At 39.2% G+C, this 25,517-nt stretch overlaps 1 protein-coding gene across 1 annotated transcript in view; it reads left to right on the forward strand.

Annotated features, from left to right (window-relative positions):
• tram1 (translocation associated membrane protein 1) overlaps nt 1-10,772 on the forward strand; it is a 36,505-nt gene extending 25,733 nt beyond the window's left edge. Inside the window, exons 9-11 of the mRNA XM_073040704.1 lie at nt 4,146-4,289; nt 7,526-7,686; nt 8,415-10,772. Of these exons, the coding sequence (XP_072896805.1) occupies nt 4,146-4,289; nt 7,526-7,686; nt 8,415-8,488 (379 nt within the window). The 3' untranslated portion in view covers nt 8,489-10,772. The remainder of the gene's footprint in view (nt 1-4,145; nt 4,290-7,525; nt 7,687-8,414) is intronic.
• The last annotated feature ends 14,745 nt before the right edge of the window (nt 10,773-25,517 follow it).

The following is a 25,517-nucleotide window of genomic DNA, read 5'->3' on the forward strand; positions in this document are numbered from 1 at the left end:
TGTTCCCAGTAGGGTTTAGAAAAGAAAAGGAAGGAAGACTTGATTGAAACATAGCAAATCCTGAAGTGTGTTGATAGCATGGGTGTAGAAGATATCTTTTGTCTTATGAGAGAGCATAAAAATAGACATCTGTGTTTAAAAAAGGATTCCCCATAGATGAGGCTTTTTTCACTTGAATGATCATGAGTTTTTGTGACTCTTGTTCGAGAGGCAGTTGAATCAGAGGTTTTGAATGTTTTCAAGGCAATTGCACACTGGTTCTTGAGGAGTAAGAGAGTGAAAGTTTAACCACAATCTTATTAAATGGTGGAGAATACCTGAGTAGTTGAATGACTTTCTCCTGCTCCTATCATCGAGCATTGAAACAGCTTAGTGCTATTTGACAAATGTGAATGCAATTTGGCTTGCAAAGAACATTTACTGAAACAGAACAGGAGGAAAGTGAACTTAGTAAATAAAATTAACTGTGGAGAATGTAGAACATTCTTTAAATGCTATTACCTAAGAATAGTCAACAGTTTCACTAATATTTTACTCTAGAGATTATGGGGAGAACACTTGTCTAAGTCACTTTAAGTGGCATTTCGCTTCACATATTTGGAAACATACATGTTCCTCAGTGATCCATATTGTGTATGAATCAAATTATTGAAATTATTAATATAAATCAAATTATTGAAATTACTATTGGAGATTACTGTTTGGGTGACAATGTAGTTTGACACAAATTAACTGATTTATCTTGGTTGTTGGGGGGGTTTATAAGTGTGTAATTACAAGTGTGGAGAAAATTTAGGAATGGATAGATTATTCTGCATATGAGTTTTCAAATAATCTGATGCACACAAATGTTGACTATTGTTTTCTCAGTGAATCTGAAATCATTATGGTTTATTATTTATTGATGGTGTTTTACAAATTAGAAACATAGAAAACCTACAGCACAATACAGGCCCTTTGGCCCACAATGTATGCTGAACATGTACTTACTTTAGAAATCAGCTCGGGTTACCCATAGCCCTCTATTTTTCTAAGCACAATGTACCTATCCAGGAGCTTCTTAAAAGACCCTATTATGTCCGCCTCCACCATCGTTACCGGCAGCCCATTCCACACACTCACCACTCTCTGTGTGTAAAATAAATAATAACAACTTACCCCTGACATCTCCTCTGTACCTACTTTCAAGAACCTTAAACTGTGCCCTCTCATGTTAGCCATTTGAGCCCTGGGAAAAAGCCTCTGACTATCCACACGATCAATGCCTCTCATCATTTTATACACCTCTAATTAGGTCACGTCTCATCCTATGTCGCTCCAAGGAGAAAAGGCCAAGTTCACTCAACCTATTCTCATAAGGCACGCTCATCAATCCAGGCAACATCCTTGTAAATCTCCTCTGCACCTTTTCTATAGTTTCTGCATCCTTCCTGTAGTGAGGTGACCAGAACTGAGCACAGTACTCCAAGTGGGGTCTGACCAGGATCCTATTTAGCTGTAACATTACCTCTTGGCTCTTGAACTCAATCCTACGGTTGATGAAGGCCAATACACCGTATGCTGTGTTAACCACAGTCAACCTGCACAGCAGCTTTCAGTGTACCATGGACTCGGACTCCAAGATCCCTCAGATCCTCCACGCTGTCAAGAGTCTTACCATTAATACTATATTCTGCCATCATATTTGACCTACCAAAATGAACCACTTCACACTTATCTGGGTTGAATTCCATCTGCCACTTCTCAGCCCAGTTTTGCATCCTATCAATATCCTGCTGCTGTAACCTCTGACAGCCCTGCACACTATCCACAACAACTCCAACCTTTGTGTCATCAGCAAATTTACTAACCCATCTCTCCACTTCTTCATCTAGGTAATTTATAAAAATCACAAAGAGAAGGGGTCCCAGAACAGACCCCTGAGGCACTCCACTGGTCACCGAACTCCATGCAAAATATGACCATCTACAACCACTCTTTGCCTTCTGTGGGCAAGCCAGTTCTGGATCCACAAAGCAATGTCCCCTTGGATCCCATGCCTCCGTACTTTCTCAATAAGCCTTGCATGGGTACCTTATCAAATGCCTTGCTGAAATCCATATGTACTACATCTGCTGCTCTTCCTTCAGCAATGTGTTTAGTCACATCCTCAAAAAATTCAGTCAGGCTCGTAAGGCACGACATGTCTTTCACAAAGCCATGCTGACTATTCCTGATCATATTATGCCTCTCCAAATGTTCATAAATCCTGTCTCTCAGTATCTTTTCCATCAGCTTACCAACCACTGAAGTAAGACTCACTGGTCTATAATTTCCTGGGCTATCTCTACCCCCTTTCTTGAACAAGGGAACAATATCAGCAACCCTCCAGTCCTTTGGAACCTCTCCTGTCCCCACTGATGATGCAAAGATTATTGCCAGAGGCTCAGCAATCTCCTCCCTCGCTTCCCACAGTAGGGGTATATCTCGTCCACTTCTGGTGACTTATCCAACTTGATGCTTTTCAAAAGCTCCAGCACATCCTCTTCTTTAATGTCTATATGCTCAAGATTTTCAGTCAGTCCGCTGTAAGTCATCCCTACAATCGCTAAGGTCCCTTTCTGTAGTGAATACTGAAGCTTTACTCATTAAGTACCACCGCTACCTCCTCCGGTTACATACAGACTTTTCCACTGTCACATTTGATTGCACCTATTCTCTCACATCTTATCCTCTTGCTCTTACATACTTGTAGAATGACTTGGGGTTTTCCTTAATTCTGCTCACCAAGGCCTTCTCATGGCCCCTTCTGGCTCTCGTAATTTCATTCTTAAGCTCCTTCCTGCTAGCCATATAATTTTCTAGAGCTCTATCATTACCTAGTTTTTTGAGCCTTTCGTAAGCTTTTCTTCTTGACTAGATTTTCAACTGCCTTATAACAAATTCACTTGTTATATGTTATTGCAGTGATCTTAAGTTTAAACATAGATCGGATTCTTGTACCTTTTTAGCTGAGTTTTCATCTGACTGAATTGCTGCTTCATCTCACTGCTCCTTTTTAGTGATTAGAAAAATATTTCTATTTTAGACCAAGTATTGGGAATACAGTCGGCCCTCCTTATCCGTGGGTTCCGCATGCACGGATTCAACCAACCACGGATCAGGAAAACCTGGAAGTTCTCTCTCCAGCACTCATTGTTTGAGCATTGTTCGCCTCACGTCTTGTGTTGTGAGCGAGAGGAAGGAGTTTAAGGCTAGTAAGGAATGGCTGGCTAGCTCTGTCAAGCACTACAGCCTCAAGAACTTAAAAGATTCACGGGAGAATCGGGATCGGCGGATGCTAAGGCAGCATCAGCGTTCCCAGAAGAGCTACAATGGTTGCGTCTGTACTGAACATGTACAGACTTTTTTCTTGTCATTATTCCCTAAACAATGCAGTATAACAACTATTTACATAGCATTTACATTGTATTAGGTATTATAAGTAATCTAGAGATGATTTAAAGTATACGGAAGGATGTGCATAGGCTATATGCAAATACTATGCCATTTTATGTAAGGGACTTGAGCATCCGTGTTTTTTGGTATCCATGGATAAGGAGGGCCGACTACTGCAGCAGCCTCCTGCTCTTGTTCTGATTATCCACCTTTAGGTTTTTCAAAGGCTGTGGGTTCCAGTTCCATATTGAGCTTAAGTACACAGTGGAATATTGGGGGTGCGCTGCACTCTTGATAGTGTTGTCATTGGTGAGGCAATAAACCATGTCGATTCTGTCTGGTAGATGTGAAAGATCTCATGGCACTATTGAAAGAAAAGCAGGGCAGTTCTTTGTGATTGGCTAATATTTATACCCTCCGTATCATTTAAACATCATGCTGCACTTATGGAAACTTGATGCATTTAAAATGGTCACAGTTCTTACATTACTAGAGTCTGAAAAGTACTCTGATTGTAAAGTGCTAAGGGATATACTAAGGTTGTGAAGTATGCTCTGTAAGCTTAATTTTTATCGAGGCTGAGCAAAGGAAAACCATAGATTGCTTTGTTACAGAAACTTTCGAAAGGAAAGTTACAATTTTGAATTTTACAGGCTTTCATTTGCCATTTATTTGCAGTTCATATATATATTGGATTTGGAATCTTACTATTCTGCTTTAATTTTCAGTTTTACGGTTTGGGCCATCTTGTTCGTAGTGGCACGACTGCTCACTCTCTCTCTGTCCGTCCTCACGATCGGATTTGGCCTTACTGGATCTCAAAATCAAAGTCTCGATTTAGCCACCGGAAATTTCAACATACTGGCTGTAAGGTACAAATGTTAAATCAGATAAAGAATGATGTTGTTGCCTTGAAGGTAATAATATAAAGTCATAACATTACTTTTCTGCACCATTTTTCAATTACACATGCCCTGATGCTAATCTTCAGGTCATCTCAATAGACTTGTCCTCTGATTATAGTGATGATTTGTTTGATGTCATTTCATCTTTAATTATTACAGATGTGAGGCGGAAATGGAAAGGGTATATCTCTCCAGTATCTTAATGGTAGATAGTTATTGTAATAGTACTTCATACAATTTTCTTGTAACTAGACTTGCTGTCTCTGCAATGCATACAGTGTAAATTAGACTTATTTCAGCAAAGGAATTGTTTACAGCACAAGAATAAAACAGTGTTCATTGTTGTATCTCTTTAAAGTTATCTTGGACCTTTTGCATAAAAATTCCTTCTACAAATATCCCAAGGGGTTTTGTAGATAATTGCATTTCTTGTAGTGTAAAGCCACGTGGAATTGATTCCTCATTTGTGCTGAACCAATTGATCTTGGTCACTGATAATTTGGATTCCACAATTGTTTTCAACATCTGAGTACAGAACTTGGAATGTTACACAGGTGTGTCCCCCACCCCCCTTTACAAAGGTAGAGTGTTCCTATGAAACCTTTCTTAAGCCAAAATGGTGTAAAGCGAAGAACCATTAATTTATATGGGAAGAATGTTCTTAAAAGCAAAAATCCTCTTTGTAGTGTGAAAACAAGTTACTAATGTAGGTCTTTTGTAAAAGCGAAATGGCGTAAAGCGAGCATTCGTAAAGCGGGGACACCTGTACTGAACTTTTATGTGACAGTGAGGCAAGTAGGAATAAAGTGTGCAGTTCTGACCACCTACTTACGGGAAAGCTTGAGAAAAGTGCAGTGAAAACTTAGAAGGATATTGCTGGAGCTGAGTTGATTAATTCGGTCTTTATTCACTGGAGTCTATATAAAATTGAGAGGTATAGAGAGGGTGAATGTATGCTGGCTTTATCCCTTTATTTCAATGCAACAAGAACTAGAAGTCATAAGTTTAGTGTGAAAGTGAGGGGAATCTGAGGGGGATCTTCATCTGGAGGGTGGTGTGAGTGGGGAATGAGCTGCTGACAGGAGTGGTGGATGCAGGTTCAATTGAAAAATTTAAGAGAAGTTTGGATAGGTATATGGATGAGAGGGGTACAGAGGGCTATGTGCTCTGGGTGGAGGTAGATGGCACTGAGCAGAAGATCAAGCTGGTATAATGGCATCAGCACTGGACTTTGAGGCAAGTGGTCCTGGGTTCGAATCCAGCTGGCTCCTTGCACACTTTCCATCTGTGCTGGGTTGAACGTCGAGCTAGCGACTCTGCTTCATAAATAAACACTAAAGAAATGTCAAGGTTGCCACCCGGTACGCCTCGAAGAGCAGAGAGGAACAACACAAAAACAGATCAAGCTGGCATGGGCAATGGTGGGCCAAACAGCCTGGTTCTGTGCTCTATAACTATGATTCACTGCATAAAAGATCAATCAATGCACCATTTTAGGCATTGTGAAGAACCAGCAGTTGTATGTGGTGCTTTTGGGCAGCATGTGACAATATCATAGCAACTGTTAGTATCTAAAAGAGGGTATAAATCACTCATTAACAAATCTGCACTGAGCACTGATAGTGTTGTGCATTAATGTACACAATTATCCTTGCCTGCAGTATCTGCATTTACTGGCCTAAACGCTGTCGTATATCTATGCTTTATCCAGGCAGGCACAGGAAGTCAGCTAATTTGAACCGCTTTTACAAATGTAATTCTATATCTATGCCAATAATTCTCTATAAACCAAGTCAATCAATTATTGGTCCATGGATAGCTACAATATGTGGGAGCCTTTTTTCTCAAGGAGCAATATATTCCCATGGAACAAAGGCAAAGGAATTATATTTCACCTTTAAGTACATGCAAACTTAACTTACAATTTCTGATAAATATTAGGCTACCTTCTTTGTTAGAGCAAAATTGTACTAAGAGGTTGCACAGATTGTCCCACATGGAGTTGACCCTGTAACATTGATTACAGTCCTTTCTATGCTGTTGGCTGATTGGGACTATGTAGCCAGCTATTCCTGGCTAAGATTTTTGCCAATGTCAAAGTGGGGATTTTCGTGTCATTGAAGGAGGCAAGGACAGTTAATTATACCATTGCTGTCCTCTCCATTATCTAAGTTCCCGATTAATGGATTTTTTGCCATCTTACTCGTTGAATTATGTCCTCAATTTTTTGCACAGTTCTAAAGCTAACTTGCCAACTATTGCCTGGATTAAATTGACCTGGAACAACTTTCAGCTATTTATCAACCTGGCCCATTGATATAAAACAGTAAATAGCTTTGTTCCATTGTCAGAAGTCTTCAGTGCAATCTTTGATCTTCAGTTAACTGACATTTGGAAAATTAGAGCAGGTCTTTAGACTAAGCAAGGGAAATTTTGGCCAGAGTTTCTTATTCTTCATAGTTAAAGAGAGCTCTGTGTACACCTTGTTAATGCAAATATCTAATCAACCAATCATGTGGCAGTAACTCAGTGTATAAAAGCATGCAGATCAAATAGCAGAATGGGGAAGAAATGTGATCTAAGTGACTTGGATCATGGAATAATTTTTGGTTTGAGTATTTCAGAAACTACTGATCTTCTGGGATTTTCATGTACGACAGTCTCTAGACTTTTTGGAAAATGGTGTGAGGAAAAAAAAAAAAACAGCCAGTGAGCTGCAGTTCTGTGGGTGAAAATGCCTTGTTAATGAGTGAGATCAGAGGAGAATGGCCAGGCTGGTTCAAGTCGACAGGAAGGTGGCAGTAACTCAACTAACCACACATTACAAACTTGTGCAGAAGAGCATCTCTGAATGCACAACCCAAAACACCTTGAAGTGGTTGGGCTACAGCAGCAGCAGACCATGAACCACTGAGTGTATATGCCATGTTGTAGCAGTTTTCAGCTCAATTGTGATATCTTTTGCAGGCTTACTATTAAGAATTCATTATGAAGATTATGTACAGTAAAGTGTTCTTAAGGGCAATGATTTTTTGGAACAGCACAGAAAATAACTGGAAATTTGATTTGAAAATGTTTTTTCTTATTGTATACATTAATTAACTAACTGACTTCATGACTTGCCCATAGGACATAGTTGTTTCTGGTAAAGAGAAGATGACACAAGCCAATGTAACTAAATGTAATTGCATTATTAATTGCAGAATAAGTGCTCTGGCTGCCATTTGCCTAACCCAAGCATATATGATGTGGAAGTTCATAAATTTCCAGCTTAAAAGGTGGAAAGAACATGCACAAATACAGGCTCTAAAAAAGAAAGCCACTAACACAAAGAACAAACCAACTAAAAAAGGAGAAAATAAAGGTTAGTTTAATCGTTTAAGATGTGATGACATTTGATGACGAGCAGTGGTATTGCAAATAATTTTTAAACTGTTTGAAATGTATGGTTTTCTCTAAGATTTTACAATGCTCCTTCACTGTTACGAAAGCATTGCTGTGAATTTGTAGCTGATTAACTGGCGTCTTGAAGAAGAATGAATGGATTGGTGTTTTGGGTTGTATTCATTTTGCCTATCAATTCTCTTATAGATGCTGATCAAAAAAGGTCAATACTTGCCCTTTTCATATTTACTCATTTTTTGTACTTTTGGTCCTTCTCCTGCCATTCTTGATTCTTATTCTTCCATTATCACTTGTACCCACTTGAAGTAATAAAAATTTTGTTTGCAATATCAAAATTAATTCTGCATGATTTTGCAATGTACTTCAATCAGAATAATTTCTTCCCTTGCATTCAATGCTATAATCATAATTTTCCATGAGGGATGTTGTTTGGCATTATGGTACAGATATGTCCCTGCTTGTTTTACATCCCTTTCATTTATGGCTTGGGTTATTTCTAATACAATCAGTTTGAATATGTTTCTGATGTTCTTTCCTGCATAGTTAGCATAGATCCTGCATCTATTGTATCTAATTCCATATTGTTCAGCTTGTTTGCAGTTCACACTATGATTGAAGTTGTAATGAATTTCAACCCCAGTTCTCAATGGGTATGAAACTATCATAACCTGTCCCTCTATTTTTCAGCTAATGGAGTAAATGGCACCGTCACTCCCGAAGATAAAGATTCTCCACGTTTGAGGAAAGCTAAATCATCTTGAAAATAGACACATCTATATACAATTTGCCATTTGCTTTATTCAAATTCCATTGACAGTTTTCTCTCAAACATTATTTAATTTGCTGTAGTAGAGATTTCTAGGTACTGAGCAACCGGAAAAAATTAAAAGCCAATACAACTAAGGGAAATGAGAAACTGAAGGGTGGGGTGGGGTGGGTTGTTTTTCTTTATTCACACTGTCCCCATTTTACAGAGAAAATAGAGCAGGTTATTGAGTTTTCAATTTGTCTGTAAAGTTCTGCTCTACCAGAACAATTCAACAAAAAAATAGAATACAGGATGACCATAACCTAATCCTCAAGTGCAAGTCTTGATGAGAAGTTGCACTGCAGCTAGGGCTAAATTTTCCTAACCTCCAGGATTTCTGCAGCAAGAAAAGTGTTTTGTTTTTAAAAGAAAAAGCAGCTCAACCTTACCAAAGTAGATTTTACTTGGGAAGATTTGGTGATCTGTCACTCCCAGTGGGGACTATGCTATGTCGGGACATGGGAAATTTCACATGTGAAACACCTCTCTACCCCTTGGGAATGCAACATCAAATAATGGTCTGTTCTCCATTTGTAGTTAGTCGCATATGCCACTAAAATGATAATCTTGCAAATTGACAAAAATACAAAGGGCTGCAGCAATGCAATTGAGGCAGTGACCTTTCTGGAAAAAAATTGATATTTTAACATTTGTTTTCACCTGTATGTTGAGTTTTGAAGTTTGTATATTTTAATTTTATTTTGTCATTCATTGCAGCCTGAAGAAAATGTTATCTTTCCTCTTAAAGGCTGTATTATCTTATAAAGTTAAATGAGCAGTTTACTTAGCAATTCATCACCAGAGCAGTTTTAAAACATATAAAGTGAGATTCTGTACAAGTTTCTATTGTTAATATTTACAGGATAATTATACTTCATTTTTTTAATACTAGAGGATTCACATAAGTGTAAGTTTATATAAAGATTTGGTTCCTAATATCATTTATTTTCCACACTTTAATTTCTTTTGATTGAAATTGCAATTCTCTCCACTTATCTGGTCATCTGCTCAAGTTAATTTGAACAGGCAGAATTTTGAGAGATCGCTGCAATATCACATTTTGAAAGAAAACCACAGAGAAAAAATTGCAGTAGAAAATCAAAGAAATATTTACTTACTATTTTTTAACTGTTAAGAACGATAAAGGCTGCCAAATTTAAATAGTTTTATAAAAAGTTGTTCAAGGCCTTAGTATGCAGTGCTGCAGATGTAATGATAGATATCAGGTAACTATTACAAGGTTTGAAAATGTACAGCATTCTGTAGATAGGGAGTTGCTAATTTGAAATGGGTTTTGATTTTATAAAAATTGCATTGAAATGAGAATTTCGTATAAGGATCTTTGTTACCATCAAGTTTAAAAACATTTATAGACTGCTAACTATAGGCGGAGCTTTTAATTTTGTAAATTAAGGAATGCTCCTGGATAAAGCACTTCAATATTTTCTTGAAATCCTGTCCATTTTTCTAGTTTGGAATATAACTAGTGGGTAAGTGAAGGATTAGAAGTTAATCTGCAAACAACCCCTTTCCTACATTGCATTTTTGATCACAAGAAAGGTGATCATACTTGTCATCAAGTTCTAATAACTAATCCATGCATGTTTCAACTTTGTTGTCTTAATTCTAAATGAAAGTTGAATTAATGAGGTAAAGGCATCCTGGTGGTGGATTCCAATATGAGAATGAAGTGCATATCACCACATAATGACTGAAAGCACAAAATTACCACAATTTGTCATTATTTGAGTGCATAGTAACAATTTTTTTGAGTGCAGAATGTTATTTTGATGTGAGATGTTCTAAAAGTAGCAGAAGTATAGGCAGTTTAATATTGTGCCTTACTGTGCCTAAACCTCACTTGGTACTGTTAGATGCTGGATGCTCAAACTACTACCTTTCCTTCACATCAAGGTCTATTGTCAAAATGTGCAAACAGCAAGAGGAAGGCAAGCTGTATTTTTGAATTAAATATTCATGGATAATTTCTTTAACTCTGTTTTATTTTATTATAGATGTTTTCAAAGTTAATGGATAAAAGTGACCTTTTTCATTGCTGGCAACTGATGAGTATTAAAATGCAAGAGTCTTACCAGGACTATAATGATCATGTCTCCAATAATCAGGAACCTGGTTTTATTTTGAACGTGTTGTCTATGAATTGTATTTCCATTTATATGAACTGTCTGAATTATTGTAACTGCATTTGTTGCAGAGTAAATGTGAAGTAAGTTGTCCATCCTAGTTTGACTTTTTATTTAATGCTGCATCACCACGTTTACTGTAATTTTTAAAAATGATTAATTTATACAACTAGAGAAACTAAATATTGAAATTACAAAACAAAAAGAGGAATTTGGCGAATGGATCAGCATCTGTGGAGGCAAAATAATAGTCTGATCCTAGTCACCACTCTGCATCAGAACCTGGGCAGAGTCTCAACCAGAAATGTTGACCATCTCTCTGCATCCACAAATGCTGCTTTCACCACTGAGTTCTGCTAGTAATTTGATGCTCCAGATTCCCAGATTTTCAGTCTCCTTAATAAACCTACTGATTCCTATGGCTTTCTTGATTATACCTCTTCCCATCCTGACTCTTGTAAAAATACTATTCTGTTTTCTCAGTTCCATTCTCTCATCTGCATGTGTCTCTAGGATTAGAATTTACTTATCAGGACATCAGAGGTGTCCTTGTCCATCAAGGAATGGGGTTTCTCTTCATTCACCATTGATGTTGCCGTGACACGCATCTCCTCCATATCCTGGACATCTGTGCCACCGACTTGCCAGGGATAGAGTTCCTCTTGTGCTCACCTATCATTCAAAGAACCTCCATATCCATCATATCATTCTCCTCATCTTCAATGGGATCCTACCACCAAAACACATCTTTACCTCCTCCTTTCCTCCCACCCCCCCACAACTTCCTGCTTTATGCAGGAATTGACAGCTCGTTCATCCATTCTTCCCTCCCCACTAATCTCTCACCTGGCAAACAACAGAAATGCTACACCTGCCCATTCACCTCCACATCTCCATTCAGGGTCTCAAACAGTCCTTCCAGGTGAGACAACACTAATATGTTCGCTCCATCTGCCAAAAGTGAAATATCACAGTGGCCAGTCATCTGAATTCCTTTCCCCATTCCCGTTCTCACATGTCAGTCCCTGGCCGTCTCTTTTACCATGAAGAGGTCGGTCTCAGGGTGGAGGAGCAACACTTAATATTAGGTACCCTCCAATATGATAGCATAAACATCGATTTGTCCTTCCAGTATTTTTTCGCCTTCCCTCTTCTTTTCCGCATTCTGGCCTCTTACCTCTTCTCTTCACCTGCCTATTATCTCCTCTTGGTGCCCCTCCTCCTTCCCTTTCTCCCATGATCCACTTTCATCTATCAGATTCCTCCTCCTCCTCCAGCATTTTACCTTTCCCACCTATGATCTTTCAGTTAATTCTTCCCTCCACACCTCTGCACCTTTTTTTATTCTGGTATCTTCCCCCTTACCTTCTAGACTTAAGAAGGGTCTCAGCCTAAAACTTCAACAGTTTATCAATTTCCATAGAAGTTGCATGACCTTGAGTTTCTCTAGCATTTTGTGTGTGTTGCTCTGGATTTCCAACTTCTGCAGAGTTTCCTGTGTGCATCTTCAGTCTCTTGCATCCATAAGACATAGAAGCAGAATTAGGCCATTCAGCCTGTCAAGTTGCTCCATCATTGCTGATCCCAGATCCCATTCAACCCCATACACCTGCCAAACTATCCATGCTAAAACTATTATTAAGCTTGCTTAACAAGGGCTGAAAAATTGGTGTAGAGGTAGATGCTCAGATTTTTGGACCATTGAGCTCTCTTCTGGGGGAGAGTTGACCTGTACAAGAGATCTGACAAGTGAGGTCAGTGTGCTTAGGGCTTGGATAATTTCATGGGACTGAGATATTTTAGTAATTATGGGTAAGAGAGGGACAGGACTATCAGCTTAATTTTGGGGGTATGGAGAGGAGAGGACTTGCATTCTTGATAAAGAAGGATGTCACATTCGTCTGAAGGATCATCCAGTGAGGCTTTATGGGTGAAGTTGGAAAATAAGAAAGGGATGAACTCATTGTTGGGATTGTACTATAGGCCCCGAAATAATCAATGAGAATTGATTGAACAAAAATCCAGGGTTGTTGTGCAGAGTTGTTGGACTGATAAGGTTGTCATTGTAGAGGACTTTGACTTGCCCAATGTAGACTGGGACTGCCATACTGTTAAGGTCTTGTATTAAGTAGAATTTAGGAAAGTTTCCTTGGGCAATATAGAGCGCTGTGCTTTAGGATGGGGCAGGTGACTTTGGGACCAAAGGAGTTCTATTAGTTTTTGAATAATTATGGATATTGGTTAGCAGATTCAAGTTCCAAATTGGAACAGGGTGGATTTGGACAATACAAAACAGGAGCTTAAAGGTTGATTGGATTCAGACACACAAAATGCTGGAGGAACTTGATGGGTCAGGCGGCATCTCTGGAAATGAATAAACAGTCAAAATTTCAGGCTGAGACCCTTCAACAGGACTGGAAAAGAAGGGGAAAGAAGCCAGAAACTGTTTATTCGTTTCCATAGATGCTACTTGGCCTGTTGAGTTCCTCAGCAATATGTGTGTTACTCTGGATTTCCAGCATCTGTAGAATCTCTTGTGTTTTTGTTTGGAGGTGGTTTTGTGAGCAAAGGGCCTGTGGTTCAAGGTAAATTTACTACCAAGGTACGTATATGTCACCATATGGTACCCTGAGTTTCATTTTCTTGTAAGCATTCACAGTAAAATAAAGACAATAGAATCAATGAAAAACTGCACAAAAGACAACCAATGTGCAAAGGAAAAGTGTGCAAATGCAGTACATAAATAATACAGAGAACCTGAGTTGTGGAGACGTTGAAAGTGAATCCGTTTATTCATTTTAAATAACGAAAAGGGAAGTGAAGATCCTAAGATTGAAATCAATGAGAAATCTTGCACAGATTTACATTCCAAATTTACCCATTGTGGGCCAGCAACTGTAGTCGATTCTTGTGTCCAAAATATCAAATACCGTATATTAACTGCCCAATAGTAAAATCTTAAGTTTGGTAGAGCCAAACCGCCCTCCTTCTTAGGCTTCTGTAAATATTTTTTAGCTAACCTAGGATTTTTGTTCTGCCACAAATACGACGATATTTTAGAATCAACTGTATCAAAAAAAGATTTAGGAGTAAAAATTGGTAATGCTTGAAATAGGTATAAAAATTTAGGTAGTATCATCATCTTAATGGCATTAATTCTACCTACCAAAGACATAGATAGTGGGGACCACCTATTAGCAAGTTGCTTAATTTGATCTATTAAAGGCAAAAAATTAGTTTTAAATAAATCTTTATGTTTTTTAGTAATTTTAATACCTAAATAAGTAAAATAGTCTGTAACAATTCTATATGGTACCCGATTATAAATTGGAGTATGCATATTTAATGGAAAAAGTTCACTCTTATTAAAATTCAATTTATACCCAGAGAAGTTACTAAATTGAGCAAGCAAAGAAGAAATAGCAGGAATAGATCTTTCAGGATCAGATATATATAATAACAAATCATCTGCATATAATGATACCTTATACATGGATGATAACATTATGTCCTTCGAACAATTATCTAATAAATATAATTTATCTAAAACCCATTTTTTTAGATATCTACAAATTAGAAATTTTTTATATAATGAACTAAAGTCTTTTTCGAAAGAATGTCCATTGGACATTACAGAAAGAATTTTAGCTCTTAATCCTTGTCAAAAGGGTCTTGTTGCTATCATTTATAATATGATTATGAATCTACAACCAGATATATCTGAAAAAATTAAGAAGGAATGGCAGGAAGAACTGCATTGCCCTATTTCTACTGAGCAATGGGAAAGTGAATCCATAAGTTATGGAATCAATTTGGTGTTGAGGTGAGTGAATTTATCCCTGCTGGTGCAGAAGGCAAATGAAAGAATTCAGGTGAGCAAAATGAGCATGAGATAACTTCAGCAGTGAAGATTACAGAAACTCCAAAGAGATTTTTTTTTTAATATTTTAAGGGGAAAAAAGTAACTAGAGCAAGAATAGTGTCCTTCAAAGACCAAAGACGGTACCTTTGAGTGGAGCCGCAGGAGATGGGCAAGGTCCTTAATAAATATTTTTCATCGTTCTACCTTGGAGAAAGATCAAAACTAGGAAAAGTAAATGGGGAGGTCTGGGGATAATCTGTATTACAGTAGAGGAGGTGCTGGATGTCTTAGAAGGTATAAAGATAGGCAAGTCTCCAGATGTAGCCTCTAGGTGGCTAAAGAAGAAATTGTGGGAGCCCTGGAATAGATACTTCCATCATTGGTGGCCATGGGTAAGTTGTTGGTAGATTGTATAGGGTGGTAAGTCTAACATCTGGTAGGTAATTTACTGGAAGGGATAGAAAGATAAGACATATCTGGAAAGATGGATGGATTTTGGGTAGCTGACATGGGAGATCATGAATTATGAACTTTATTGATTTTTTTGATGAGGTATCCAAGAAAGTTGATGAGGCCATAGACATGGTTTATATGGAGTTTGGTAAGGCTTTTGATAAAGGTTCCACATGATAGGTAGTTCTGGAAGGTTAAATTGCATGCTATCCAGGGAGAGGTGGCTAACTGGATACACAATTAGCATGAAATTGGTAGCAGAGGTGATGATGGAAGATTACTTCTCAGACTGGAGGCTCATGACTAGTGATGTAGCTCAGGTTGGTACTGGGCCCATTGTTCGTCATCTAGAATTATTTGGATACAAATGCACAAGGCATGGTCAGTAAGTATGCAGATTACACTAAAATAAGTAGGATAGCAGACAGTGGAGATGGTTACGAAAAAGTAGAGGTGGATCTTGATCAGCTGAGAAATGGCAAACGGAATTTAATTTGGATAAGGGAAGGGTGTTGCATTTTGGAAAGTCAGATCCAGGGAAGACTTCTCTGGGGAGTGTGGTGGAACAGAGGGGGCTTGACATACAAGTATATGGGTACCTGAAAGAGGAGTCTCGTGGTAAAGAGGGCTTTTGGCTTAATTGCCTTCATAAGTCAGGGCATTGAGTATGACATAGATCATGGTGCAGTTGTACAGGACACTGGTGAAATCACGCTATGTTGTGAGGGGCATAGATGGGGTAAATACAGTGGTTTAAAAAATACAGGAACATAGATTGAGAAAGTTAGAAGAGTGGGCCAAAAAAAGATTATTGTGCTGCCTGACTTGCTGAGTTCCTCCGACTTCTATGTGTGTGTTGCTCAAGATTTCCAGTATCTGCTTAATTTCTTGCATTAATGAGATTTAGCTGGCAAGTTTTTATTTACGCAGTGATAAGCGTCAGGGGATGTGGTGAAGAAGGTACAGTAGCAAGGCTTTTAGATAGGACAAAGAACATGCGGCATACTTCCTAGGACATGTGCTACTACCTCTTCCACTAACCCCATATTGTTTGATTCCCTTAATAACAAGTAGCAAATTACAAATACACCCAACCCTCCAGCTAAATACTCTCAAGGTGAAGGTGTTTATTCTCATCTCTATCCTGAATAGTTTTGAGTCTGACCCAGGAACTAGATATTCCCAGCCAAAGGAAGCATCAAATGTGTGTAACCTCTCAAGCCACTAAAAGATTTTGGACCTCGCATTCTTCTCAACTCCAAGGCCCAGAGTGTATTATCTCTCCTCCTGTGACTAGTGCACCTTTGGAGGAATGAGCCTAATGAACCTCGGCTATATTCCCACCATTGCAAGCAAGTACTTTCTTAGGGAGGCCAGTCATGGTTTAATCAGAGCTCTATCATCAGAATGTCCTCTATTCTTGTCCTCAAATCTTATCCAATAGAAATTAACATTCCATTTCCCCTTCTAATTGCTGCACCTGCAGATTAACTTTCAGTGACCGAACACCCCAAGCCCTTCTGAATACTGTACTTTTGAATCACTTCATCTTAAAAATACTCCACCTCTCCACTTTTTTTTAACCAAAGTATTTGTCCTGATATTGACTTCCACCTGCCATGTCCTTGCCCATTTTCTAAGACTGTCACTGTCCCCCGAAGCCTCTGAATCCTCGGACAGTTTTCATTACCAACCTAGTTTTATATAATCAGTAACCCTGGATACATTCCGCAAGATCTTCTTATCCAAATCGGTGATATAGTAAATACACACACAAAATTGGTAGAATTTTGACAATTGATGCTAGATCAAGTAAATATATTTAAATCATAGCTATTTGTTAAGTAAAGGTATTTAACACAGTATGTGCTAAAGGAAGGGATATGGAATTAAGTCACAGATTACCCATAGATTAAGCTCAGTACATCACAGGCAAAGCCCTTCCAACCATTGAGCACATCTATCTGAAATGCTGTAGTAGAATGTCTCCATCATCTGAAATCCTCACCACCCAGGCTATGTTCTTTCCTCGCTGCTGCCATAGGGTAGAAGGTACAGGAGCCTCAGGACTTGCACCACTGGGTTCAAGGACAGTTACCACCCCACGCTGATCAGGTTCTTGAACAAGGGGGATAACTACACTCCAGATTGAAATGTTCCCACAACCAATGATCTCACTGTAAGGACTCATTCCTTGTTATTTCATGTTCTAGTTATTTATTACTGTTTATTTATATTTGTATTTGCAGTTTGTTGTCTCTGCACTCGGATTGATCTTTCATTGATCCTGTTATAGATACTATTTGATAGATTTGCAGAGTATACCCGCAGGAAAATGAATCTCAGGGCTGTATATGGTGATATGTATGTATTTTGATAATAAAATTTACTTTAAAATCAATGGTTCCATTTAATATCAAAGAATATATACAATTTACAACCTGAATTTTCTACTCTCTGCAGATACCCACGAAATGGAAGGAAAAAGATCTCAAAATGAATGACAGAAAAACATCTAAACTCCAAAGCTCCCCATCCCTGTCCCACACATAAGCAGCAGCAAAAGCATTAGCCGCACCTCTGCCCCCCCCCCACCGCCCCAGCCATGCAAGCAAAGCCTCCAAAGAGATGGTCTACTGTTCACCCAACGGTTCGACATGCCACTGTGTGTGTCTTTCTCTCCCCCACACTTCCACTCACTCTCACTGTGTGAGGGAAGACCAGCAGCTCAGGTTTATAGTCTGCAGTGGTGCTCTTACTTCGAGTTTCCCCGACTCAAGAGTCAGCAGCAAATTCCCTCTCACCGTCGAGAGAGATAAGCAATGAGGAAATAATAAACTTACCTCTGATTTTCTGTACATTGTAGACCATTATCATTCAGTTATTGGACTGTGTAATATATTTTAGAAGCAGAAAATATTAAATACATAGAAATGTTACTGAATGTCATAAAATACCTTAGAGCGGATACTGCAGCTTTTTTCATTCATCAATGTCATTATTCTATCTGATTCTGATTTACCAATCTATTGTTTCTAAGCAATGTTATAATTGTGCAAGAACTATGTGGTGTTTTTGATTTTTCAAAAGAGGCTTAAAATTAATTCCTCAAAATATTAATCACTGCATCACTTTATTCTGAGGATATATTGTCTAATTACTGTGCTCAATCTGCTTTTTACTTCAAACTAAAGGTATTTCCTAAAATACTAGAATTTTACTATAAAGCTGAGTAGAAAGGTACAGTACTGCAGAATTTGAAAACCAAAATGAGGAAATCATTGTATTTCTGAACAAGTTACTACAAATTAACCACTTTAAATGAAGCCATCTTATTCATACTCTGCTTCCAGGGCTTGAATAATTACCATCAAGTCCTTGCACCTCGTCAAAAAGACACCACTGAAAATTTGTGAAATTGGCCACAGGCAAACTGTTTTCTGGTTTTTAGTGAATATAAAATGAAATAGAAGACTAATATATGTTTGCTGAGGGATTTCTTATCTGGGTGTAAGAATCAGGAGAAGATTGAAATTGATCCTGACAGCATTCATCCTCAGTAAGCTGGGCAATCAAACCCGTGTATCCCATCCAATATAATCTCCAAATACTTTAATCTTCTCAAAGACAGGCTGTCAAGCTGGTCATTTTTCAGGTCAATTCCCCAGAAGGTTTATGAAATAACTGCTATTTGCTTAAACTAGCCATGGATCAACCAGGAGGTATGTTGTCTGCTGAAGGCTAGATCTGTGGCATTCAAGTCTAGTGACCCAGGCCTGTACCAGGAAACCAGGTATGACTTGTGGAGGGTTATTTCAAGGGCGAAGAGACAATTTCAAATGAGGTTGGAGGTGATATCGAATGTACGACAACTCTGGCAGGGTCTGCAAGACATTACTTCCTACAAAGCGAAACCATTGCATGAATGGCAACGATGCTTCACTACCAGATGAACTCAATGCCTTCTATACACACTTTGAAGGGGAGAATATAACTACTGCTGAACCTGGCATCTCCGTCTCAGGCCAATGTTAGGCTGTCTTTAAAGAGAGTGAACTCTCACAAGGCAGAAGGTCCCGATGGAGTACCTGGTAAGGCTCTGAAAACCTGTGCCAACCAACTGTTGGGAGTATTCAAGGACATTTTCAACCTCTCACTGCTACGGGCAGAAGTTCTGACTTGCTTCAAAAACACAACAATTTTACCAGTGCCTAAGAATAATAATGTGGGCTGTCTTAATGTTACCTGCGTTTCAGCACCTAAATTACAGAGAAAGGTTGAAAAAGTTAGGTTTTTATTCTTTGGAGCATAGAAGGTTGAGGGGGGCTTGATAGAGGTATTTAAAGTTATGAGAGGGATAGAGTTGACGTCGATAGGCTTTTTCCATTGAGAGTAGGGGGGATTCAAACAAGAGGACATGAGTTGAGAGTTAGGGGGCAGAAGTTTAGGGGTAACTTAAGGGGGAATTTCTTTACTCGGAGAGTGGTAGCTGTGTGGAACGAGCTTCCGGTAAAAGTGGTAGAGGCAGGTTTGATATTGTCATTTAAATTAAAATTGGATAGGTATATGGACAGGAAAGGAATGGAGGGTTATGGGCTGAGTGCAGGTCGGTGAGACTAGGTGAGAGTAAGCGTTCAGCACGGACTAGAAGGGCTGAAATGGCCTGTTTCTGTGCTGTAATTATTATATGGTTAATGACTATCGCCCGATAGCACACACATCAACAGTGACAAAGTGCTTTGAGAGGTGAGTCATGACTAGACTTAACTCCTGCCTCAGCAAGAACCTGGACCCATTGCAATTTGCCTATCGCCACAATAGGTCAATGGCAGATGCAATCTCAATGGCTCTTCACATGTCTTTAGAGCACCTGGACAACACAAAAACCTTTGTCAGGATGCTGTTCATTAACTATAACTCAGCATTTAATACTATCATTCCCACAATCCTGATTGAGAAGTTGCAGAACCTGGGCCTCTGTACCTCACTCTGCAATTGGATTCTCGACTTCCTAACCAGAAGACCAAAATCTGTGCAGATTGGTGATAACATTTCCTCCTCGCTGACGCACTGGTGCACCTCAGGTGTGTGTCCTTAGCCCACTGCTCTACTCTCTATATCCCATGACTGGGTGGCTAGGCATAGCTCAAATACCATCTATAAATTTGCTGATGATAGAACCATTGTTGGTAGAAGCTCAGATGGTGATGAGAGGGCATATAGGAGTGAGATATGCCAACTAGTGGAGTGTTGTCACAGCAACAACCTGGCACTCAACATCAGTAAGATGAAAGAGCTGATTGTAGACTACAGGAAGGGTAAGACGAAGGAACACATACCAATCATCAGAAGTGGAGAGAGTGAGCAGCTTCAAGTTCCTGGGTGTCAAGATCCCCAAGGATCTAACCTGGTCCCAACATATTGATGTGGTTATAAAGAAGGCAAGACAGCAGCTATACTTCATTAGGAGTTTGAAGAGATTTGGTATGTCAACAAATACACTCAAAAACTTCTATAGATGTACAGTTGAGAGCATTCTGACAGGCTACATCATTGTCTGGTATGGGAGGGGGGCGCTACTGCACAGGACCAAAAGAAGCTGCAGAGGGTTATAAATTTAGTTGGCTCTATCCCGAGCGCTATCCTTCAAAGTATTGCGGACATCTTCAAGGAGTGGTGTCTCAGAAAGGCAGCGTCCATTATTAAGGACCTCAGGCACCCAGGACATGCCCTTTTCTCACTGTTACCATCAGGTAGGAGGTACAGAACCCTGAAGGAACACACTCAGCAATTCAGGAACAGCTTCTTCCCCTCTGCCATCCGATTCCTAAATGGACATTGAAACCTTGAACACTACCTCACTTTTTTAAATATATATTATTTCTGTTTTTTGCGCAATTTTTAATCTACTGTAAATCAATTACGGTACAGTAATTGATTTACTTATTTATTTTTGTTATTATTTTATTTAGTTTTTTTCTTCTATATTATGTATTGCATTGAACTGCTGCTGCTAAGTTAACAAATTCCATGACACATGCCGGTGATAATAAACCTGATTCTGATCCTGAACAAATAATTAGCTGATTTTGTCAGACTTCATGTGAAGATTCCTCAAATCACCTCTAGATGGCAGCAACAAACATTTCATAAATTGAATTCGTGGTTCCATAGACTGTTGCACGCAGGGAATGCATATTACCAACTAACTAGAAAATTGCTTCAAATACTATTTCCAATAAAATTTTTCAAAAAATATTTAAATTCAAATTCGTAATAATTTTATTATAACTTCATCTTTCATTAACTATTTAAGATAATTTTGTTGCCCTCCTTTCCAAGAATCTTTCAACCAAATACTTAGTAATTTGTTTGTATAGATTTAGTGATATGTTTAATTTATTACAGTTTCTCATTGGATTATTGGCCAGAATTTTAAGGCATTCATCATTGAGGGCCCTCACCACCCGTAACTTTCACTAACACGGTCAGGGAGGAGGTACAGGAACGCGAAGACCAGTACTCAATGTTTTAGGCACAGCTTCTTCCCCTCTGCCATCAGATTTCTGAACTCTCTGTGAATCACTACCTCACTTTTCTTTTGCATTATTTACTTAGTGTAACTCATAGTATTTTTAATGTCTTGCGCTGTACTGTTGCTACAAGATGACAAATTTCATGACATTTGTCAAGATAATCTGATTCTGGTATCAGCAGACAGCTACATAATTGATGACATTTCTCTACAAAGATGACTGCAACTTCAGGATTTCTGCATAAAGAAATTAGTTTCAAAGTTGTCATCAGTAGTTTAACAAGATAACCCGCTGACTCTGGGCATGGTGTAGAGTCCAGCAGTGAAAAGCAAATCTGCCACAAATCTCCAGTGTGTTAGGTTTGATTAAAATTAAATTACCTATAAGGTGAACAATATCAAATGTCATTAGACAAGAGAGGGGAGCAGGTTTATTTTAAACAGTTTGACTTTAAACTGTTTATAAATGTTTTGATTTGGTATTAAAACTTTGTAGTGCATCATATTTTAATAGTTATATAATATTTTTAAATATGTCTGACTGTCAGAGCCTGTAGTATTAGTTTCTTCAGCTCTTTTCCAAAGAGAACTTGTTCTGCCCCTCCATGTAATGGTGAACACTGGGGTGATATGCACAAGGTGACTGTCAGTGGCTGAGAATTAGTCAGCTGGAGAGTGAACACACAGAAATCGTGCAGCCTGGCGGGTGCTCCTATGCCATGTTGATAGATCCCATGTAGATCAGCTGGCAGGGGTATTTGCAGACGTGTTAGCCTCTCCCTTCATAAATCTGAGAGGCCCACCCGCTTTAAGAAGACCGCTGTCATCCTGTTCCCTACGAAAAATAAGCTAATATGCCTTAATGGCTCTGATACTCTACCATCAGAAAGTGCTTTGAGAAGCCAGTCACAACACACATCTACTCTAGCCTTCCAGACAAACTTGATCCTTTGCAAATCACTTAGTGCCAAAATGGGTCTATGTGGATAGCATCTCAAGTTCAAGTTTATCGTCATTCAACTGTACACATGTTTACAGCTAAACAAAACCTCATTCCAGACATAGTCGCACACAGCACATCTTTCTGAACTAAGTTCCATCTCTGCAGCACCTGGGCAGAAAAGACACCCATGTTAGACTATTGTTTATTGACTACAGCTCTGCCTTCAATATGTAATTCCAAGCAATCTCATTACTGTGCTCCAAGATGTGTGAGTCAATGCATCCCTCTGCAAACGGATCCTCAACTTCTTGACCAAGGGACCACAATAGTAAAGGCAGGCAGCAGCGACTCCGCTGTGATTATTCTCAACACTCGTGCTCTACAAGGTTGCATCCTCAGCCCTCTACTCACTGTACACTCACACTGTGTAGCCAGATTCTACAAGGTTGCAGATAATAGTGGGTTGTATCTTAAATAATGATGAGTCTGAGTACAGGAAGGAGATAGAGTCTGTTAACGTGTCATAACAGCAACTTGCCCTCACTGTCAGCAAAACAAAAGCTCTGGTTTTTGACTTCAGGAGGAGGACAATGTGTATGCTCCTCTACATTCACAGTGTTGAGATTGAGAGCCTCAAGTTCCTAGGAGTGAAAATCACCAATTGCCTGTCTTGATCCAACCATATAGACGCCACAGCCAAAAAAGCTCACCAGCACCTCTGGTTGAAATTCGGCATGTTGATCCTTCCCAATTTTTATTGATGCACCTATCCGAATGCACGATGACTCGGCTTGGCAATTGCTCTGCACATGACCACACACGACGGCAGGGAGCTGTGAACAAAGCTCAGTACATCACGGAAACCAGCCTCCCCCTGTGTCCCGCTAATGCTTCTTGCTGTGAAGCAGCAAGCATAATCATATGGTTGCCCAGTACAATAAGATAGACTGTTAACCTCACAATCTATCTCATTGTTTACCTGCACTGTTCTTTCTCTGTAAAGTGTTCACTTTGTTCTGCAGACCAATGATGTTAGTTTTCTCCCTTGTACTACCTCAATACACTGTGTAGTGAATTGATCTGTGTGAACAGAATGCAAGACAAGCTTTTCACTGTAGTTCGTTTTTTGTGACGATAATGAACCAATTCCAATTTGTTGAACCTTTAGTGCAAAGCACTGTGCTGCTTGTGACTCACAACAAACTCGTGGACAATGTCTTTGCATGTTACTTGACGTGATGAGCCACTAAGCCATGTTGTTGTCATCTCTTTGGGCAGGCCCATTGAATTGAGACTAACTTACTATGATTTCACTTTTCAGGAAGGAATTAGGGCCAGTGTCAGAACTTCAGGTTCGCCCTTAGATGGGGCAAGCAAAGGCTGATGTATAGTTAGTGAGGTAGGGTACTCCCAACAATCTTATACAATACTTCTATATACCCCCCATGCATGGCCTCATGGATCACAACACTAATCTGACTGCACCACTTAAGATGTCATGGGCTAGAGATACACAGGATTCAGTGGAAATTTTGCATTTTTTGTACCGTGGACTTAATTATTCCAGAGTCTAGTCAGATTCGAAAAAAACTATCCCTCCAAGATTTTGTAAGGAGAAACCCATTGGAGTTAGCTTTTGTAGCTTCTTCCATGCCAATCAGGCCTTTCTAGAAGGTTGTTCCTACTGTTCCTACCCTGGAGACCAGTCTCTCTCCCTTTGGGATGTGGATCAAGATATTCAAGATCTCATTGGAAATCCCCTCATTAAAAGCCTCAAGGCTTGTGGATGGGGTTTGGGGTAAAATGTGTAAAACTTCAACATTCCTTTCAATGCAGTAAAACACCTCTAAATCTTGCCAGAACAAATTAGATAATTAAATGAGATATAAGAACAAATTAGTAAAAGATTGGTCGATTAACATATTAAAGATAGGGTTGTAAGGTTAGAGCTTAGGAAAGGAACTTCAGTTCTGAAAGTCACAGCCACCGATGGTAAAGGAATTAAATTTAGGGATGACCAGGCTGGAAAACTGGTATATTAGAGATTATTTACTTACTTAGGCCCATCACCTACCTCTACTGGGACATAATCGTCTGCCTTGGGCCACTCTTCAAATTATCCCCAGATGTATCCCAACTTCATAAATCCTTGCTCTCTCAGGGATGAAGTCTTGATGAAGGATCTTGTCCAAAGCATAGGTTCTTTATTCTACTCCGCAGGTGCTGCCTAAGCTGTTGAGTTCTTCCAGCATTTTGTGTGTGTTACTCTGAACTTCCAGTATCTGTAGAATCTCCTGTGTTCAGGAATTTTAAAATCAAGATATTATTTAAGGAGGGCTCACTGTAGATCAAGACCAGGGATAGTAGGTGAATGGGGCACGACAAGTTGGGAAGGCAACAGATATACCTCTTACTTGCAGAGAGGCCAACCAGTAAAGCATTAGTTTAGTCAAGACAACTGGTAAAGAAAGAGTAAATCTCAGAGATACCAGCATAGAAACAGAGAAGTCATTGCAAGTTATTCTTTCACTAGAAATTGTTATAGAAATGTAACACTTACCCAACAGGCTGGCATATGTCTAGGGGAAAAAGAGATCCAGCCACACACCAACCCCGCCTCCCGTACACGCAGGTGCTGTGAGAATCGAGTTTATGCCTCGCGCCCCCGCCGGCAGTATCAAACCCACAACAAATACCGTTATGAAATACACTTTAAAGAGTTTACTAAAATTAAAAGAGTATTAGGCAATACAATATATATATATATATATATACAAGAAAAAAACAAAAGGCGCCAACTTATCAAAGTTCAGTCAGTTTAGTGCACATCGGTGGAGCTCATCCAGCGAACTATTCGACTCCTCGGTGGTCGTCCTCCCGAAACTCCCACTTCGGACTCCCCGGTGGTCTCCCGAGCGCACGTCCTCCTTCCTCGGCGTCTCCCTCCGGACTCCCCAAGCCCCGCGCAACCCCTCCCCCAAGTTCCCAGCCTCACAAACACAATAACATTCCCCATTGATTAACAAATGAATACAATTACCATAT

This window comes from Hemitrygon akajei, chromosome 1 (assembly GCF_048418815.1).
Source record: "Hemitrygon akajei chromosome 1, sHemAka1.3, whole genome shotgun sequence".
NCBI classification, from domain to species: domain Eukaryota; kingdom Metazoa; phylum Chordata; class Chondrichthyes; order Myliobatiformes; family Dasyatidae; genus Hemitrygon; species Hemitrygon akajei.